This window comes from Hippopotamus amphibius, chromosome 1 (genome assembly GCF_030028045.1).
Source record: "Hippopotamus amphibius kiboko isolate mHipAmp2 chromosome 1, mHipAmp2.hap2, whole genome shotgun sequence".
Taxonomy (NCBI): domain Eukaryota; kingdom Metazoa; phylum Chordata; class Mammalia; order Artiodactyla; family Hippopotamidae; genus Hippopotamus; species Hippopotamus amphibius.
The window spans coordinates 127,575,323-127,594,393 of NC_080186.1; the positions used below are offsets into that span (position 1 = coordinate 127,575,323).

Sequence of the window (19,071 nt, forward strand, 5' to 3'; positions counted from 1 at the left end):
TGAAACATGGCCCCAGAGGTTGACCAGCTGGTGCCCCTGGACCCCATCCCTGCAGATGGGGCCTGGCCAGGTTGAGACAATGAGGGCTCACGGCTGCTTCAGGGGGCGTGATGGGGAAGGGTTCACAAGGGGATTGTGGCAGAGGGACAGACCCAGCCAGTCAAAATGGGCTGAGGGGGCAGTGGGCTGAAGCCCCTAAAGGAAGAGTTGGGTACCACTTCTGCAGAAAGGGGTGGCAGGCCAGCAGTGACAAAGAAATGACCTTAGGGAGTTCTTTGTGATATCATAATTATTTTTAATTGCATACTTAAAAAAAAATTAAAGCAAAGGTGAAAATCTCCTTTGACCAGTACCCCTTCCTGGTCTCCTTCCCACCTCCCTGTCAGTTTGGTATGTAGCCTCCTAGACCATTCTCTTTCCTTTCTGTACACTTATAAGTGCCTGTGTGTTTGTGGTTTATAGAAAGGTATCATGCCATGCTCATTGCTCTGCTTTCTGTTGTACCACACAATATCATGTCTTGGAGAACTCTCCACGGTGGGACAGGCTGTGCCCAGATCTTTACCTGCTGTGTGGTACTGCAGAGCGTGTGTTACCCCACCCCCTACCCACTTTTGCCAGTTTTCAGGCAACAGACAACCTCACAGGGATGGGCCTCCTCGTGCCCAGAAGGGAGTGATTCTCTAGCGGCACTGCTGGAGTCACACACCGTGTGTTTCTAATTTTTAGCAGATGTTCCCAAACTGCACCCCCGGAGTAGCCATATCAATGTGCCTTCCTCTAAGAGGGCCCTGGCTCCCCAGGGAGGGTTTCCACAGCATCCAGGTCTTCCTTGGTGTGTGTCCCTAAGCCAGACAGCCCGAGTCCTGGTGACACTCCAGTGACAATCCCCTGCATGATCCTGGACTAGTTACTTGCCTTCTTTAAAAAAAAAATTAATTTATTTATTTATTGGCTGCATTGGGTCTTCGTTGCTGCACACGGGCTTTCTCTAGTTGCGGCGAGTGGGGGCTACTCTTCATTGTGGTGTGCAGGCTCCTCATTGCGGTGGCTTCTCTTGTTCTGGAGCACGGGCTCTAGGCACGTGGGCTTCAGTAGTTGCAGCACATAGGCTCAGTAGTTGTGGCTCATGGGTTTAGTTGTGCTACGGCATGTGGGATCTTCCTGGAGCAGGAATCGAACCCATGTCCCCTGCATTGGTAGGCGGATCCTTAACCATTGTGCCACCTAGGAAGTCCCTTGCCTTCTTGCAGCCTTGATTTCATCCCCACCAGGCTGTTTCGTTGTGAGGACAAATGAGATAAAGGATGGAGCATGCGTAACTTGGGGACCTGGGTAGATGCAAATTCCTCCCCCTGCAGGGGCTACCCTCTAGGGAGGCTCTTCTACTGGCCCACAGTCCCCTTTCTAATGGGATAACCCTATTGGTTCCTAAGAGAAATATGCATCATCACTGCAAGTGGGGATGGGAGTCTGAAGGAGGGTGGGCTTGGCTTGCAGGATATTCCAACTTTGGGAATATACTACACCTCTTATCTGGTATCCCCGCCTCTCTATCCTGGGGCACATGGAAGACTGTCACAAGGGAGAAGCTCTAGAGCCTGGGAAGTGTGATCGAGTTTCTGCAGCTGATCCGGGAAGGGACGTGAGCTTGCCTACCCTCAACTTGGGCCACAGACTGTGACCCTGGTGTTATGCAGTCCCCTGCCCAGCACCCACACTGCCCTGCTGCCCTGAATCCTACCCTGGGACTATATCTGTGGGCTGTGGCATCATTCACCAGCTCACTAGGCTAAGCAGATACAGCCGCGACTAAGACGGACAAGGTCCCTGCCATCAGGGCACATATATCATTCTGTCAGCAAAAAAGTATAAATAAGAATACAAGGTCATTACAGAGTGGGCTGAGTGCTGTGAGAAAAGAAAACTGGATAAAACGGTAGAGAACAAAGTTGGGAAGCACTTCATATAGGCTGTCTTAGTCTGTTGAGGCTGCTATAACAGAAACACCAGCGTCTGGGGGTTTGCAAACAACAAAAATTTATTTCTCACAGTTCCAGAGGCCAGCAGTCCTAGGTCAGTGTGCAAACAGGGTGGGGTGCTGGTGGGGCCCCTCTTCCACGTTGTAGATGGCCAACTTCTGTGTCCTCATGTGGTGGAAGGGCTGGGGGAGCTCTCTGGGCTCCCTTTGCAAGGGTGCTAGTCTCACTCATGAGGACTCCATCCTCATTACTTAATCACCTCCCAAAGGCCCACCTCCACACACCATCACCTTGCACATTGGGATTTCAACATACGAATTAAGGGGGACACGAACATTTAGACCATAGCACAAGGTGACCAGGAAGGCTCCCCTGAGGTGTGTAAGCTGCGACCTTCCATGAAGCGGGACTTCTGTGGTTGTAAGTCTTAGAAACCTCACTCAGAGTCACAAGCACACACACACTTGAAAGAATGCACTGGCTTAACTAATGACAAAGTCTAGGAGTGGCTGCGTAAATTTAGGAGTTTAGATCATTTTTGTCAGGAATCTCCGTCCGTCTCAGTTCCGCTTTCTTGTGTTGGCTTGATCTGCATGCATGTTCTCTCCCTGCATGTCCTTTCTGCAAATCCCCAAAGGATGGTAGAAAGTGACCAGGACTGGGATTCTGACTGGGGTCAGAAGATCACCCCTGAACCACTCTGAGTAGCCAAGCCTGGTTCACGAGATGACCCCGTCAGCCAGAGTGTTGAACCAAGCCAGTCACACAAAATGGGCTGAGGGAGCAGAGGCTGAAGGCCCCCTGAGGAAGGCTTGCACTCGACTTCTGGAGAAAGGCCAGCCAACCCCACTGATCTCTCCCAGGAATTTCAAGGGTGAGGGGCCAGTTACAAGATATGGGGTAGGTGTGGGGAGCCCTGACAGAGAGGACAGCAAGTGCAAAGAGCTGGAGTGGGGAAGAGAGCTCGACCTGCTGGAGGGGGTCAGGAGGGCCCCTCACCCCGCCGGGTGCCTTCTCAAGGCTCCTGCAACCCCTTGTTTCCTCTGTCACAGCAGCACCAGACTGAGTCTAGCTTCTCTGCCCACAGGCTAGGGCTCTCCTGGGGTTCTCCCTGCTCCTCCTCCCTGCGTGGGCTCTGGGCTTCTCTGGCTGCCTGGGGACCAAGAAGACCACCCAGCCAAAGCAGGCAGGGGGCAGAACCTGCCCCCGCCACAACCAGTGTGTCCTCAAGGCCTTCGATGACTCCAAAGGAGCCCAGTGCCATGTCTACAGAGACACATTCAGTCCCCAGTAGAAACAGGACAGGGACCAGACACTGTGCTCAGATTCAGAGGCCAAGGAACAGCACAATGACACCAGCAGAGGCACAGCTCCCCAGAAGTCTCCCCTCCCTCCTCTTCCTCCCTCCCTCCCCCGCTTCCTCCTTCGCTCCCTCCTTCTCTCTGGCTGTCTCCTCTCACTCTCACACTCACGCCCCACACTCTGTGCGGTCAGGAAGAGAGGTTCTGACAACAGGAAGTCAGGGGGTACATCCTGAGGTCCCCAAGAGCTTCCTGGCATTGACCTTGGTGACAGAGGCAATGCAGTTTGGGGGTGGGGGCGGTGCACAAGGTAGACTGGCACACAAGGAACACACCTCATGGCAGAATAATAATAATTATTATAATAACAATATCATACATCCAGGACAAACCCAGCTGCCCCATGCCAACTGCAAAATCCAAAAGTCCAGTAGAGTCTCTGTGGGTAGAGGGAGGGGCTGCCTGCCTGCACCCCCAGGCCTTACCTACACCAGCTCCCCGAGGAGGAGCCGGCCCCTCCTCCTACTCCCTGCTGAGGCCTGGCACACGGTGGGGAGGCTGGCACTGCCAACGCCGCCCCCTCCATGTTGGGCACACCTGCACTGGGGGCTAGGCCCACTTTCCCCGGTGGCTTGGCAGCAAAGGATGGATGAGCAAGCCTGAAAGGGACCAAGCTGCGGCAGCTGTGGGGTGTCTCTCCTCTGAGTCCCCTCTCCATCCCCTCCTAGCTCCTCCTGCGGGCCTGCCCGTGGCAGGAAGGGGCCAGGGACACTCAGGGAACACACAGGGCATGCAGAGCGGGCCCGTGGCATGCTTGGCCCGCCAGGTGCCATGCAGCCGGCCTGGACTGTTGGGCAGCCGTCAGAGGGCTGAGTGTGCAGCGGAGTCTGAGCGGCTCCCCTTGGGCTGGGCTGCTGATTCAGTCTGTGGTGGGGCCTCCTGGGAGTCGGATCCTTGGGCAGGCAGCTGCAGAAATTCTGGAAGCACCAGGTCCTCTTTGCGCAGAAGGCCCCTCTGGTCATGGGCGCCACTGCTCTGCACCCGGTTCAGCAGCTCCACCAGGCCTGGGGAGGGCCACAGAGACAGGGGGCCCATGGCTGCAGACCCACCTCTGCGAGCCCACCATCGTCCTGGGGCCCTTACTACGGCCACAGCCTCCCTGACCCCAGCACCAACGCCCCCCTCCCGCCCCCTATCCCAGCCTTTCTGGTGCTTCAACCCCAGTGGACCTTGTTCCAGCCCCAGTGACGTCCAGGCCCCTGCCTCAGCTCAAGGCTCTCTGAGGCCACCCACCCTCAATGGTCTCCAACCCTTCTGGTCCCTAACCGCCATCATCCCCAATGTACCTTCAATGTCACAGGTCTGCCGCTTCCCAGTGACATTACTGGGCGCCTGGGCCAGCGAGTTCAGGGACAGTGGAGGGGGGTGGGCGGCCTTGTCCTGGATTCTAGGCGGGCCGCCCTGCGAGATGGTGGGGTTAGAGCCACAACCAGGAGGGGAGGCTGGCCGGCCCAAGAGGGCGCCCGGCCCCTCGCTCACCTGGCCGCGGCAGGGGGAGGTGTCGCCAGCTTCCGATAGCTTCACACCTGCGGCAGAGAGTGCCACCGTTCCTGTCGGCCTCCTGCCTGGACCCCCTTGCTCCCGGGCCAGAGCTGTTCTGGGGGACCAAGCCCCAGAGAGAGTCCCTTACCTGGGGGCGTGTCCAAAACCAATCTCTGGGCCGCCACCGAACTCACTAGCTTCCCCAGATCCAGCGGCTGCTTGTCGCCTGGCTGAGGGGACAGGTCAGCAGCCCGCGGGACTGGCAGCCCGGCCCCGCCCCCGCCCCGCCCCGCCCCCGCCCCGCGGCTCACCCGGCGCAGCGCCACCTGCTGCGGGCTCAGGCCGTGCTTGGCCAGGATGGGCTGCAGCGCCTCCTGCAGCCGCTTGGTGGGCTTGGCGGAGATCCGCACCACGCGCTCCAGCGCCGCCAGCTCGAGCCTGCGCGGGAGCCTAGCGCTGCGGAAGGGCGCGCGGCCCGCCGCGCCTCCCCGCCAACCCACCCGGGACCGGCCGGAGAGGGGGTGGAGCCTGACTGGGGAGGGGGGACGGCTTGGGGGTGGGGCCTTAGCCTAGGGGGCGGGTCAGCACCTGAGGCCGGACTCCGAGCGAGAACCGCAGCCAAAACGGGGACCCAAGCGAGGGCTGGGACCCCGGACCCTAGGCTGGTGCGACAGACACTTACTCGAAAGTGATTCTGTTCTCCAGCCGCACTTCCTGGTCCGCCAGCACGGTGCAGTCCTGATCCAGGACCAGGGGCTTCTGCAGATGCCGGGCAGGCTCTCAGAATTCCTTCTCCTTCCCCCCTCCCCCATCCCCGGGGTCCGAGAAGACCATCATCACTTCCTCCCATGGCCGCCATCGAGGCTCCCTAAGGGCCAGAGGGAAGGGCCGATGGTCGGGGGAGCCACAGAGATGCGCACAGAGTGAGCCAGGAGGCTGGATCAGAGCCTAGTATGGCCAAGGCCTGGGAGGAAGGTCGCAAGAATGCTAGACAGACTTGGAAAAGGAGCAGGGTTATGGGACACATGGAGGTGGGGTGGGCACGAAATGGTAACGGGGCTGCTTGGTTAAGGGGCAGGCTTAAGTCCTGGATCATGGGGCCACCTCTTCCTGAGCCAGGTCAGGATCTGCCTCCCGGACAGCTGCCCCTTGTCCCTCACGCATGTGAAACCCAACTGGACCAGCTGGACGCATTTCCTCTCTCACCACCCACCTCTGGTCAGCCACCTTGTTTTTTTTACACTTGTCCACTGCTCTCCATTCCCACCTACTAAGGACACTTCTTGTCTCCTCACTGCAAAAAGGGCTCTTCCCTCCAAGACAGCGGTGAGGCCAGAAGGATGTGAAGTATCTGGCACAGTGTCTGGCACATAGTAGGTACATAAAAGTAGCTGTAGTGATTACCACCCTCAGAGGTCCCGCTGCCTGCACTAGCCCAGGGCTGGGAGACAGCCTCTCCCAGGCAATAGGCCTGTGCTGTGCTGCAGGGACAGGTGGAGTGTGGGTGGTGAAGTTATATTTAGCAGACATGAAAACCCATCTGGGTTGCGGAGGCTGCCCGGGTGGCCCAAGAGAGTGGGCAGAGCTTCTCCTACTGTGGCCCTCACACTCCTGTGCTCCAGGCCCCTGAACGTACCCTGCACTTCTTACCAACCTGTGCCTGGAATGTCCTTCCCCCCACAGCTCTGCTAGGCAAACTCATCCCCATCAACTGCCACTTCTTCCATGAAGCCTCCTGGGACCAACCAGAAATGCCTACCTTGCCTCAGAAATTCTCTGAAGGTTCAAATCCTCCTCCCTGATCATATCCTGCCTGGCTCACCTCTAGACTTTGGATCTGAAGGACAGAACTCAGCCTGGGTCCCTCTGCCCACCCACCTGTCAGGGCCTTAGGACGGCTTACTGGGTGAATGAAATCCTGACGCGTCTCCCTGGGATACAGCATCCTTCTTTTAAATTCCCCCTTAGTGGATGGTTTAGTTTAGGTGAATTTCCCCCTAGCTTCCTCTTTAAAGCCATGCTAGTTTGTACCTAAAGAAAAGTTTTTCTTAGGTCGGGTGCAGTTGGGTCCCCTGGTGGCTGAGGAAGTGAGGGATCCCAAAATGGCCATTTCAGGGACGGGCAGTCTGAACTCTGGGAGCGACAGGGGAAAACCCCAGCTCCAGCAGTGGTTTCCCCAACTCCACCTCCCAGAGACTATCATAGTGAGGATGACGGATGAAGCTGGAAACCAGGATGGGAATGCGGTGGGGACGGGATTTTCATGGGATGAGAGTGGCTATCTGAGTTTGAGTGAGCCGCTGGTGCTGGGTTGATTTGGAGTTGGGCATGGGGCAGGGGGATTGTGGTGGGGGCTGGGGTTAGGAAGGGGGTGGAGATAGGGGATAGGGTTGGAATTGGAAATGAAATTGGTGTTGGGGTCATAGCTGAGCAGAGACAGGAATGGGGGTGGGTTCAGGATCAGGAAGGGAGTTGGAGTTGGGGGACAGGCCAGGTTCGCACCTGCTCATTGCCCACCAGGTAGACCTTGATGTCAGGTAGAGAGAGGCCTCGTTTCTCACAGATGCCTGCCAGCATGTCACGGATGGTGAGGCCAGGTCTGGCCAGAGCCAAGGAGGCTGTGCCATCAGGCAGGTACACGCAGCAGTACTTCCCTGGTCGGCTTTCGCTCTCACCTTCTGAGCTCCCAAGGCTCTTCCGGTGGCTCTGATTCAGAGCAGGTGCGAAGGGAGGCAATGTGTACACATGCAACAACACACAGGTACACAGACAGGTAAGCTCACTGGTGCGCACATGAGGCAGGCAGGATACATCCTCCTACAGGAATACATGTATGCCCACCCAAGCACACGGGCGCCCACAGCAGGCCCACCCGCTGACTGCTGCACACGTGATGTATACACCTGGGCACCCACACGTGCGCACACCTCGGTTGAAGAGGATGCACACGCATAACATGTATGGGGCCAGTGTGGTGAGGACAGGAGGAAAGTAAGAAGGCTGAGCAGCTGGCCATGTGGACGAAGTGGGGGATGAAGTGGGGCTGGTGATGGGAACGATGGTGGCCCCAGCCCACACCTCATCTCCCCCAGCAGTCGGCTCACCTCAGATTTGCTGCTGACAAAGGCAAGGAAGCCGAGGTCCAGACTGGCGGAAGAGTTGAGGGACCCCTGGGACTCTCGGCGCAAGGCTGAGTTTGCCGAACCGCCTGCTAGTTCTAGGGGAGAGGGAGAATGGGCAGGACTGCCCCCCCACCCCTCTCCTGAGGCCTCTCGCCAGCCAGGCGGACCCTGTTGGAGCCCTTCTGCAGGGGTCTAACGTGGTTTGGGTTCCTGGAAGCTTCGCTACTGAGGGGGGCTTCCCAAACCTCTGGGGTCTAGCGTGCAAACCGAACCATCAGGGGAATGTGGGGGTCACACGGACCTGCGTTTCGATTTTCATAGACAGAGACTGCGGGACCAGTAGGAGGAAGGGGGTGTTCTCCAGGATTGCCCAGACTCCAGCCCCCGCTCATCGCTGCGGCCCGCTCCTGCCCTCACCCTTGCGGAAGGACTTGCGGAGCGGGCGGCCCCCAGGGCCCTCGGCAGGCGGCAGCTGCCCCACCTCCTCCACGCCCAGCGGCAGTGACTTCCCGGGCTTGAGCTTCGGCTTCTGCAAGATACAGGGCGGGCACTGGCGCTGGGCCGGGCGCCGGCCCGCAGGCAGGCCATGGCACACCCCCGCAGATCTGCACCCGGCCGCCTGCGCTCGTAGGCCCTCGTCCGCACCTTTCTCGTGGCGTCAGGGCTGCCGGGGCTCGAGGAGCCGGGTTCCCGCAGGGGGCGACCCTCGGCCTCCGCCAGGAGGCACTCGCGGTACAGCGGGGATTTGACAAAGCGCGCGTAGCTGTCGAACTTCATCAAGTTGAAGATCTGCGGAAACGGCGCCGGGGCGGTGAGCCGAGGAGGGTGCTCTGCGAGCCGCCAGCGCCCCAGGCCCGGCCCTGGGGCCAGGTGGCGTCCCCAGCCTAGGAAGCGAGCCCCCGCCCCTCCTTGCCCCAGCCTAGGAAGCGAGGCCCCGCCCTTCCTTGCCCCAGGCCCCGCCCCTAGCCCCCTCCTTGCCCCAGGCCCCGCCCCTAGCCCCCTCCTTGCCCCAGGCCCCGCCCCTAGCCCCCTCCTTGCCCCAGGCCCCGCCTCCAGCCCCCTCCTTGCCCCAGGCCCCGCCCCCAGCCCCTCCCTCACTGTGGCCTCTGGTCCTCCCTCTGACCCGCGCCCTGGCCCAGTGCTTAGCTGGGCCCCAGCATTCGGGTTTGCTCTCTTCCGCACCCACTCCATCCCCGCCATCTCTGCCGCTCAGGCCCCGCCCCTGGATCTGGCCCCGCCTCTGCCCCACGCCACACCCCCGGGACCGCGCACCTGAAGCTGCTGTGCCCGGAACATGTCCGGGCGGGGCTCCGCCAGCACCTCCTCGCCGAGCCAGGCCTGCCTGTCGATGTTCACAGGGCTCAGCGCCTGGCTGGACAGGAACTCCTGGTAGATGTTGCGGGCCTCCTGGGCTAACTGGGGCAGGACGGACAGGAGAAGGTCAGGGACATGGCTCAGGCCCTGTCCTCATCTCGCTGCCTCAGCTCCCCCTTCTCCCCACCTGCTGGGTGTTGCTGGCCGGGATCTGCTGGAAGCGCTCGCAGGCCTTCCAGAAAGTCACGTTCTCAGCACTGAACTCCTTCTTCAGGAACTCCTGGCGGTGGGGAGAAGGGGGCACAGAAACAGAGGTGAGAACCAGAGACCCAGTCAGGGGATGTGGTCAAAGAGATTGGTACAGAGAGAGGGCCAAGAGGCCAAGCCAGACAGATAGGGTCGGACAGACAGATGGGATCAGATCTGGAGGCACAGAGAGAAAATAAGAGGCAGAGAGAAGGAAACTTGCCAGCTGGGAGAAGAGCAAGGAGTGCCAAAGAAAGGCTGGATGAAGCAGCTGACCCAGGGGTCCCACTCCAGCCAGCCTGAAACTCCATCCATGCCCTAACCCATGCCCCCCACCCTGCCCCCCATGGTGGCCACTGCCACCCACCCTCCCTGTCCCACCCCAGGGCTTACAGTGAAGTAAGCCAGGCCCAGCGGGTCCTGCAGCAGCCGCTCGAAGGACAGGCCCCAGCTGGCCACAGGCTGCTCCTCGGTGGAGAAGGGGCTGCTGGGGCCACTGGGGAGGCTGTGGATGCTGAGGGAGCTGCCTCGGTCCTCGCCCTGGCCCTGTGGCCCCGCCGTGCTGCTCAGCTCTGCAGGGGGATGGACAAGTGCACGTGAGCCTTGCGGCCCTCCCCGGCCCCTGGCCCAATCCCATCTCAGGTACTTTCCCTGGAAAGACAGCAAATGGCAGGGGTATCCGCACCCTCTTTCCACATACACCCTCCTCATCCCCCATCCCCACCCCCAGCCAGGCTTCCTCCATACACTCTGTCACTTACCTCCATCTGAGACAGCCAGAACCTGCAAGAAACCCGAGGTAGAAAGTCAGAGTACAGCCCGGGGTGGATTCTCAAGGGATAGTTCTAGGCCAGCCCGCAGGACTGGACCTGTGTTCTCCTCTGCCTGGAGGGCCACGCCGGGCATTCTCAGCCAGGTCACTGCTTGCTCAGCGTTTTGCTCAGGCTGCCCCTGGCTCCCCTTCCATCATGTACCACCCACGGTGTGTGCTGGGACTTATGCCAGGTACCCTCCAGTCACCCCTGCTGACCCCAGCACCCACTGCGTGAGCCTGGGTTGCGAGCACGGTGGGTAGGAGCACTGACTTTTATGAATTGTGGGGCTTTGGGCAAGTTACTTGTTTGTCTCCGTCTGTAAGTGAGGGATGGTGACAGTGATGGTAATTTACTTCCTGGCCCTGCTGTGAGGACCAACACTTTAATATATTTCCAGCATCTAGAACAGTGGCCAGCATGTGGCAAGTGTTATATCAATGTTTGCTGCTGTCTTTGAGGAAGGAGAGGTGTCTCTGTAACTGATGATCTCCTTATTGCAACTGCTTCTTCTTGGAAACACCCACCATGTGCAGGGCACAGGATGCTATTTTATAATAGAAAGCAGTAGTTCTCAAACTTCAGTATGCATTAGCATGATGCGGGGTGGGGGGGGCACCTCCAGAGATTCAGGTTCAGGAGAGCCTAAGACATTTCTAAGAAGATCCCTGGCAACGCTGATGCTGCTGGTTATGGACCGCACTGTGAGTAGCTGTAGAGGCCAATCCTATCCTCTGTGCTCCACCCCACCCCCACGTACAACTCTGACTTCTCTGGGAATCCCAACCATTAGTGAAACAGAAAAACCCTCCTTTCAAAATGACTCTTGCAGTGGTTTCCCTTGGTCTTCCTACCTTCCTAACAGATGCTCCAGCTTCCTCATCATCTGTATGTGCAAGGTGGCCTCTGCCCCTCTCTGACTCTGTTCTGGGCCCTTTCTCCCTCCCACATCTCCCCGGCTTCAAACACCCATAGCCAGCTTCCTGCTGACATCTCCACCCAAATGCCCCATAAGCCCTTCCAACTCAGCCAGTCCCAAATGGAAGCCACCTCTGCCACTACCGAAGCAGGGCACGGAACCAGCATCTGGTTTTCTTCCCATCCCCTGGGCTCCCAACACCAGGGCCTGACTGATCCCCAGTTCCTTCTTCCCTCTCACCTCCTACATTTTCACTAGGTCCCATCATGGGAGCTTCCACCACCTGTCCCTTCGTTCCATCCCCACTGGAAACAAGTCTGCACACATCTCCCCAGGAAGACTCCCTGCCCTCCTGGCTGGAATCTGCCTCTCTGTTCCCCAGTCCCACCTGGGAGCACCTGGGTCACACATCTGTGGGCCAGAGCTGGCCTGCAAATAGATAGGACGTTAATAATATCAGAATGTTTTGGTTTTTTAAACTTTAACGGGGTTTCCCACATTTAAAAGTCAGGAGTTTTACACGAAACCCCAGCTTTCTGCCCCAGCTACCTTGAGCTTCTTCCCAGCATGGCAACCTTGGCTGGCCCTGAGCAGCGACCGCTTTCTCTAGAAGATGTTCACACTCTCCTCAGAGGTCTCTGGGGCCAGTTTGAGGCATCTATGCTACTTACAGAGGCAGGCCCCAGACTGCCTGCGTTCAAATTTGTACTGTGTGACCTTGGACAGAGTATTTTACCTCTCTGTGCCTTACTCTCTCCCTCTATACAAATGGGGCAAATAATGGTCCTGACTTCAAGGCTTGCTGTGATTAAATAAGCTAAATATACATAGAAAGAGAACTCAGAACACTATCTGGCATGTGGTAAATATTCGAGGAACATCACTGTTATTTTTGTTGCATTAGTATTGGTGTCTGAACCTGCTTCAGCTTTCAATTTTGCCAAGCCCTGCCGTAGCGGGCAGAGCACAGGTATCAGGTCCGTCAGACCCGGATTCAAATCCTAGCCCTGTCCTTTTCTAGTTTTACAGCCTTGGGCCCCTCACTGAGCCTGTCTCCAAGCTGCAGTGCGGGGATAAGACGTTGCTGAGGAGGAGGGAAACTGCCCCACGTGCCCTCCCCTGGTCGCCCCAGCCCTCACCCTGCTGCCTTTGCACTCGCCCACCTGACAGCTTCATCGGAGTTCTCTCCTGGGGCTGCAGGACAAAGTCTCAACTCCCGGGGTGTGCAAAGGGGAAGCTGAAGCCCAAGGTCCCTTCCAGCTGCTCTTTCCCTTTCCCGGCAGCTGCTCTCATGCCCACATCTGTCTGCCCTGCATTCCTCTCCAGGCTGCTCCGCAGCTATTCCCAGCCTCGGTTACTGCCCTCTGCCCAGGTCTCCAGGAGCCATCCTGACTTTCCCCTCCCCACCACGGTGGCGACCTGGCCCTCCCTCCTCCCACACCCAGCACCCGCCGGCCTCTCTCTGGCCCACCCGACAACCCAGGACTCAGCCTCTCCCTTGCTCAGGGCTCTCCACCGCACTCTCCCCTGTTGGCGGGGCAGACACAGGGTGCTCGTGGGCCACCCAGGACCCCAGAGAGGGCAGAGGGGCTGCACCGGCTCACACTCCTATTTTGTTTTGTTCTTTACATCACGTTGAGTGGATTGTGTCTTTAGGTGGGGCTGGCTCCCAGGTCCTCTTCTGGCCCCACTGCTTGCTCTGGGAGGCAGAGCAGTTGCTGGGTTACAGCTGAAGCTCTACCTGGGCCTGACTCATGAACCCCTTCAGCCTCCCCCATTGCCCTCCCCCTCACCTCCACCCCACACTTCATCAAACTTCTATTTTCCCCACACCCCTTCACATTCCTGCTTCCTGCTTTGCTGCTTCCTCTGCCCGGTATCTGCTCCTGCTCCCCCCACCCTACCGCTCTCCAATCTCTGCCTGTCGACCTCAGTCATCCCTAAACACCAGCTGCCCCGAATCCCCCTGCCCACGACACTGCTGCCCACCTATGGCTGGGCCTCTCCCCTACCACCGTCTTTGCCCAGCTGCTCCCAAGCAGCCACGAGGGCCCAAGTTGCCCCCCTCTCCCCTCGCAGGAGGTGCTGGCACCCCCTTCACTAGGGATGCTCTGACTCCGAACGCCCCATACAGTTCTTCCTGGGCCCCTCTTGCCTCACTAGATGTTGACCCACGTAGCTGAGGCTGAGACAGGACGGAGACCCAGAGGTGGCAGGGAGTGGGAATGGGGTCCAATTCCAGATCGACCATTCTGGGGCAAGTAACTTCCCTTCTCTGGGCCTCAGTTTCCCTCTGGGTAGCACAGGGCTCAGCATTCCCAACCTCCTGAGTCTGCCAGGAAGGGTGAGCCAGTGAGGCCCCGTTTGTGACCGTGGCAGGCGTGCAGCAGGGAGGGTAGCATGCCGCTGCGGCTGGCCGGGGCTTTGATCTGCCCAGGCTGTCAGGTCTGGGGAAGTGGTGCTGAGCAGGGCTGGCCTTGCCCCACCCCAGCTGGCCCAAGGAGAAGTGGTGAGTGAATGGGAGAAAAGGGGAAGAAAGGATGAGGAAGGGTGTGGTGGCCAGCGGCAACCCTGGCCCATGGTCAGGCCACACTTTTTTCCTCGGAGATGGATCCTGGGGAACTGCTGGTATCTGAGAATGCTAAGGGAAGGGTGGCTTGACATTTCCTGAGCTCTCTAACAGCAGTGGCACACCTCCATGTTCTCCCTCCATCTTATATCCTCATCCTGTGTGGCCGGTATTATTATTCCCATTTCACAGATATGGAAACACTGGCCCAAAGAAATCACACGTCTGGGAAGTGCCTGAGCAGGAATTAGGGCCCAAGTGTGCCTGACTCTGGAACCTAAGGCCTTCCCTCCACTGAGATGCCTCCCTGGGGGGACAGGAGACCTACTGGGGAGCTAGGAGGCCCAGGGTCTCAGCCCTCGGGGCATCGATGGGCAAGGTCAATTGGGATAAAGGACCCGGGGGCTCCTGGATGAATTCTGCCCTCTGGAGGAGTCAGACTTCTAAGGGAGGGCTGATTCACTGAGCATCTTCTGGGCTGGGCCCCCATCTCATCATCTCATTTCATCCTACCTTGGGGTAACTGAGGCCCCAAGATCCTCTCTGGGTAGACCCACAGAGAACCCTGGCTGCCTGGCTCTTCAGCCTGAGTCAGCTTTGTGGAGCCGACCCCCAGCCCTGAGCTGGACTCCAGGAATGTAGGCCGAGGTACAGTGGGCTCTGCTTTGTAGGTCTTGCCGGGCAGGGAGACTAACTGGGTACCCGGAGAGTGACGGGACGCAAAAACTGCTCCTCTCCAGGCTTTAGACCTGCCAGCCCTTGGGCCTTGTCCCTGTACACACATCCTGTTTCCCTGCATGCAGGCCTTTCCCCATACCTTTCCCTCCTCCAGCTGGCATACCCTTTCAGAACATCTTCCACACCAACAACGCGTGAAGCGAGTGGAGAAGTTCGTTCTCCCTTCCAGGCCCACCTCAAGCTTTCTCTTTTCCTGACCTGCCGCTCTTATCCAGACCTGAATTTTATTCCGGTGTTTGTGCTTGTGCCTTTTGTGCCTAGCCAGACCAGGAGCTGTGTGAGGGCAAAGGCTAGGGCGATGGGCCTGGGTCTTGATGCCCGGGACAGGGCCAGCACTGAGCAGACCCTAAGGAGGGGTTGTTGAATGAATGCTTGCGTGAACAAATGAAGTGGCAGTTGGGACTGTGTGAAGGCATCTCTGGGAGGGGGGCTGGGAGCCATCTCTAAGTGACAGGTTTCATTGCAACCGCCTGACGAACTGAGTGGCAGAAAGACGAGGCTGACAAATGAAGCTGTCTCAGCAGGGAGTGACGGTGGGGGTGGCAGCAGGGGGAGGTGGGGGAGGACAGAGCCAGGCAGTTCTGGGAGGTGGAGAAGCCCTGGCATCAAGTCAGATCGGCCTGGTTCAAGTATGGGTCCCTCTACTTGCCAGCTGCCCTCAGCACGTCCTGTACTCCTCCGAGCCTCCCTCAGGAGGTAACTCACGGAAGGAGGCTGACAGCGGGCCCGCAGCTGGGCACATCGGATGCCTGTCTGTCCCTCCCCATCTCAGCTGCGTGTGACCTCAGAAGGCTGCCCGTTGGCCAGCAAGTGGCCAATCTGTGACCCTTGGGATTCCAAGAGGTGACACAGAAAGTTCAGAATGGGCCTGGAAGGGGCAAAGATATACCTGTGTGTGAAAGTCGCTGAGGGGAACCAGAGTGTCCATGGGCTTGCAGGGCTGGGGGTAGAGCTTGGGTGCCCTCCCTGCTCTGAATGACTCTTGAGTAGAGACGCTGTGGGTTGACATGGGATGGGCAGAGGCTGGGTCTGTCTCTGGGCCCCGTCAGCTGCCCTGCAGTCCTGGGCACTGCTAAGAAGCATCAACCCAGCTCCCTCTGGGGTGGGTGTGGGAGTGGGCGTGTTCCTTCTTGGCCTGGATGCCCCAGGAGGGGTGAGCCAAGCGTCAAGCCTCCAGGGAGTGTGAGTCTCATGGAGGCCTGAACGTTCAATGTTAGGTTGATGGTAGAGTTAGTGAGGTGCGCCAGCTTGGAGAAGTTTGCCTCTCTCTGCCCTATAAAGAGAAGCTGAAGGAAAAGGTGTTGAGACAGGTCTTGGGAATTAGGAAGAGGGGTGGGGAATGGCTCAGCTTCTTGGTGAGGCAGAGATCCTTGAAGAGGGGCTTAGAATGAAGAGGGGGCATTGGGCTGACCCTTATGGAGTCCCTACGGTGGGTCAGGGGCCTCATTCATTATCCCACTTAATCATCTCAACAAGCCTTTGAAATCCGTTTCAAACTTCTCATTTTATAGATGAAGAAACTGAGGGTCAGAGAGGACCCTCTAGTAAGGGACAACAGAGCTGAGATTAGAACCCAGGTCTCTCTGGACCCATTGGCTTTATCCCACAGTGCCAGGCTGGGGCTGGGTAGGAGACTAGGACACTGGACTTTCTGGAGTTTTTAGGAGGGGCTGGGGCTCTGTCAAGTGGGCTGACGTCCTAGGGAGAAGAGAGAAGCCCAGCACAGCTCGTCCTAACTGCTGAATGGATAAAGAAGCTGGTCTCTCCAAGGCCTCTCTAACCTGGACACCAAGCAGCCAGGGAGAGGACTTAGGGGGTGGGGCAGCAGCAGCAGCCAGGGGCATCCTAGTGCTCAGCTCCACCCACCCTTCCTAGCAGCCCAGGAATAGAACAGACGGAAGCTGTACCGACCTGGCCTCACCCTGCTGACCCATCCCAGGCTGCCCAAGGACTGCTAGTTCTGGCAGGAAGCCCCCGGAGCAGGTCTAGGTGGAGGGCAGTGACCCAGTAAGGGCTGTCCCTTACCTGACTTTGGGTACCAGCACACTGGGTGAGGGAGGGGGCTGAGGCTAAGTGAGGCATGGGGGCTTGGGTCCCCATGGGGGTATACAGGGGGCAAAGGGCATGCCGTGTCTCCCTGCTACCCTAGGATGCAGGCAGCCCCAGATGGTGCCAAAGTAGCAGGTAAGAGAGCAGTGGGAAGTGGGCCAGAAGCCTATGCCTGCTCTCCTCTGGTCTCATCCCCAGAGTGGCCCCAGGTCCCCATCAGAACCACCGGGAAGGTCCTGGGGTGAAGGCGCCGGGTTCCACCACCTGCTGCTGTCTGTCCCCAACTTCTCCTGCCCACTGGCAGCATGCAGGCTCTAGCCCAGCCCTGCCGGGTGTGCCTGTTGGACTCCACCCTGGGTGTGCCCACCCCCTCCCTGTGGGCCTGGCCCGGAGCCCGCACTCACCATGCGTCCGTTGGGGACGCCCAGGTGCTTGGGCTTCCCTGGCATGCCGCTGCTGTTCACGGGGCCCCGCCGCGAGGGGCGCCCACCATGGGGACTGCGAGCAGCTCTCTGGCCAGAGCTTGCACGGTGACGGGCAGGCAGCAGAGAGAGCCCAGCTCCGCTCCTGCGGGCCCTCACATCCTGAAACACCGGCTCACTACCTCTTTTCTCTGCCACAGGAAGTGTCTCTATAGAAACCGAACCACAGAAAGAAGCAAGGTCTGAGAGAGCGAATGCTTCTTCCTACACACACACACACACACACACACACACACACGCACGCACGCGTGCACACACACATGCCGCCAACGCACCCTTGGCAGTGCTCCACGCAGGCACCAACACACAGCAGAGGCCCCTGTGTGCCCAGCAAGGAGCCCAGCCTGGTCTGGCCCAGCCTGGGGCGTTCCAAGGGCACACCCGGACACACAGAAGTACACATTCACACACCTAGGCACCTTCCTGCACCCTGCAGGGGCTGCCGTGGGCACAGGGACCTGTGTACTGTGATCTGAGTGTCTACTTGTGTACTTCACTCAGCAGGTACCTATCCCACACCTGCTGTGTGCTGGCTGTGGGCACACGCAGCACACCTCCCCCTGGCAGTAGTAACTGTTACTACCCCTGTCCTGAGACATCTCCAGGCTGTCCTCCCCAGGCCTGTTTCTGAGTGTGCAAACAGATACATTGCACGCATGGTCAGGCACACACAGACCCCTCAGGTGTACAGGTCAGAAACACACAGGTTCTCCCTCATCAGGAACACCTGGGACATGTGCACGTGACAGGCTCACCTGCCTGTCACATATGAACATAGGCACATGTGAGCTCAGACACCCCAGTGACATTTGCAACCAGGTACGCACATGCTCACACACCCGGGCACGGAACAGATCAGGTGCATCTGTGCCCAAAGACACGTGTGCATCTATAGTCACTCACATAAAAGTTCCAGCTTGGTGCAGTACTGTAGACTCAGGAGGGGCACCATGCTTCCTCAGCCTGGCCCAGTCCCAGATGAACTCAAGCTCTTTAGAGTCCTCAGTTGGCCTCTTTCTTACATGTGCATGTATCCACTACGGGACTTGTATTTTACCTAAGTATGGACTTACTTAGAGCCCTCCAGTCATCCACCCCTCTTTCTACAAAGATAAGGTGACACCACATCTTCCATATTCTACCCTCTATTCCACGGCTCCCTTCTAGGGCCATGACCTGAAACCTTTGGAGGCAGAAACTGAGTGACTCTTCACCACAAATTCATGTCCTCTTCCTCCTGGGCACATGGCTAAACTTTAATTTCCCAGGCTCCCTTACAGTCAGGTGTGGCCATGTGCTAACTAGTTCCCCCCAACTGGGAGTGATGTGTGCCAAGGCTTTTAAGTCCTGCGTGTCCTCCACATTCTCTCCTTCCCCTTTAGCTGACTGGATACACAAGGTGATGAAGCCCTAGTGGCTTATGGAGCCACACAAAGGAAGCAGTCTAGGTCTCCACATTAGTGTAAGAAGGCAAGCCACCCATCAACCAGGAACACCAGCTTTGGACTGTTAAGGGAGAGAGAAGTCAACTTCTTCAAGCTGTTATACACATTAGGGTCTATTTGTTATAGCAGCTAGCATTATTCTAGTTAATATACCTCTTCACTCAGTCCTAAGTCACTTCTTTCCAGACACCTTGTTCCAGGCCACCCAGACAGAGGGATTCAGTAAATCAGACTTGTTGTGTGTATTGGGAATTGCATTTGGGCCTGGAGCATTGCCAATGGTGGTCTTAATAAGGTGTACGACAGTGTCAATATACCTGTGACGGGGAGCAGGGTGTGGTAGGGTGTGTGATATGAGTGGAGACCACCTGCCTGTCTGCTGTGCCATGGATCTGGGCCTAGCCTAAGAGGGGACTTTAAAGTTTAGACAGTCTCCCCTCAACATGACCTCATTTGATCCTCACAACGTCTGTGAATGGTGCTAATTGAATAATTTTACCGGTCAGGATACAGACTCGGAGAGAAGTGAGTTGCCCAAGGTTACACATCA

At 58.0% G+C, this 19,071-nt stretch overlaps 1 protein-coding gene across 2 annotated transcripts; it reads right to left on the bottom strand.

The window, feature by feature from the left end:
• Nucleotides 1-3,424: 3,424 nt before the first annotated feature.
• On the bottom strand, nucleotides 3,425-17,130 carry RGS14 (regulator of G protein signaling 14). Of its 2 annotated transcripts, XM_057728138.1 has the most exons (15): nucleotides 16,999-17,130; nucleotides 10,269-10,290; nucleotides 9,901-10,079; nucleotides 9,449-9,541; nucleotides 9,220-9,363; nucleotides 8,593-8,736; nucleotides 8,365-8,476; nucleotides 7,930-8,042; nucleotides 7,328-7,531; nucleotides 5,508-5,584; nucleotides 5,137-5,263; nucleotides 4,974-5,055; nucleotides 4,823-4,869; nucleotides 4,630-4,744; nucleotides 3,425-4,347 (listed from the first exon to the last, which is right to left on the bottom strand). In XM_057728138.1, the coding sequence occupies exons 1-15, from the start codon at nucleotides 17,041-17,043 to the stop codon at nucleotides 4,145-4,147; spliced, it is 1,707 nt and encodes a 568-aa protein (XP_057584121.1). In that variant the 5' UTR covers nucleotides 17,044-17,130; the 3' UTR covers nucleotides 3,425-4,144. The 2 variants fall into 2 exon arrangements, with proteins under 2 accessions (XP_057584121.1, XP_057584113.1); XM_057728130.1 differs by having other exon boundaries at nucleotides 4,630-4,869.
• Nucleotides 17,131-19,071: the final 1,941 nt, after the last annotated feature.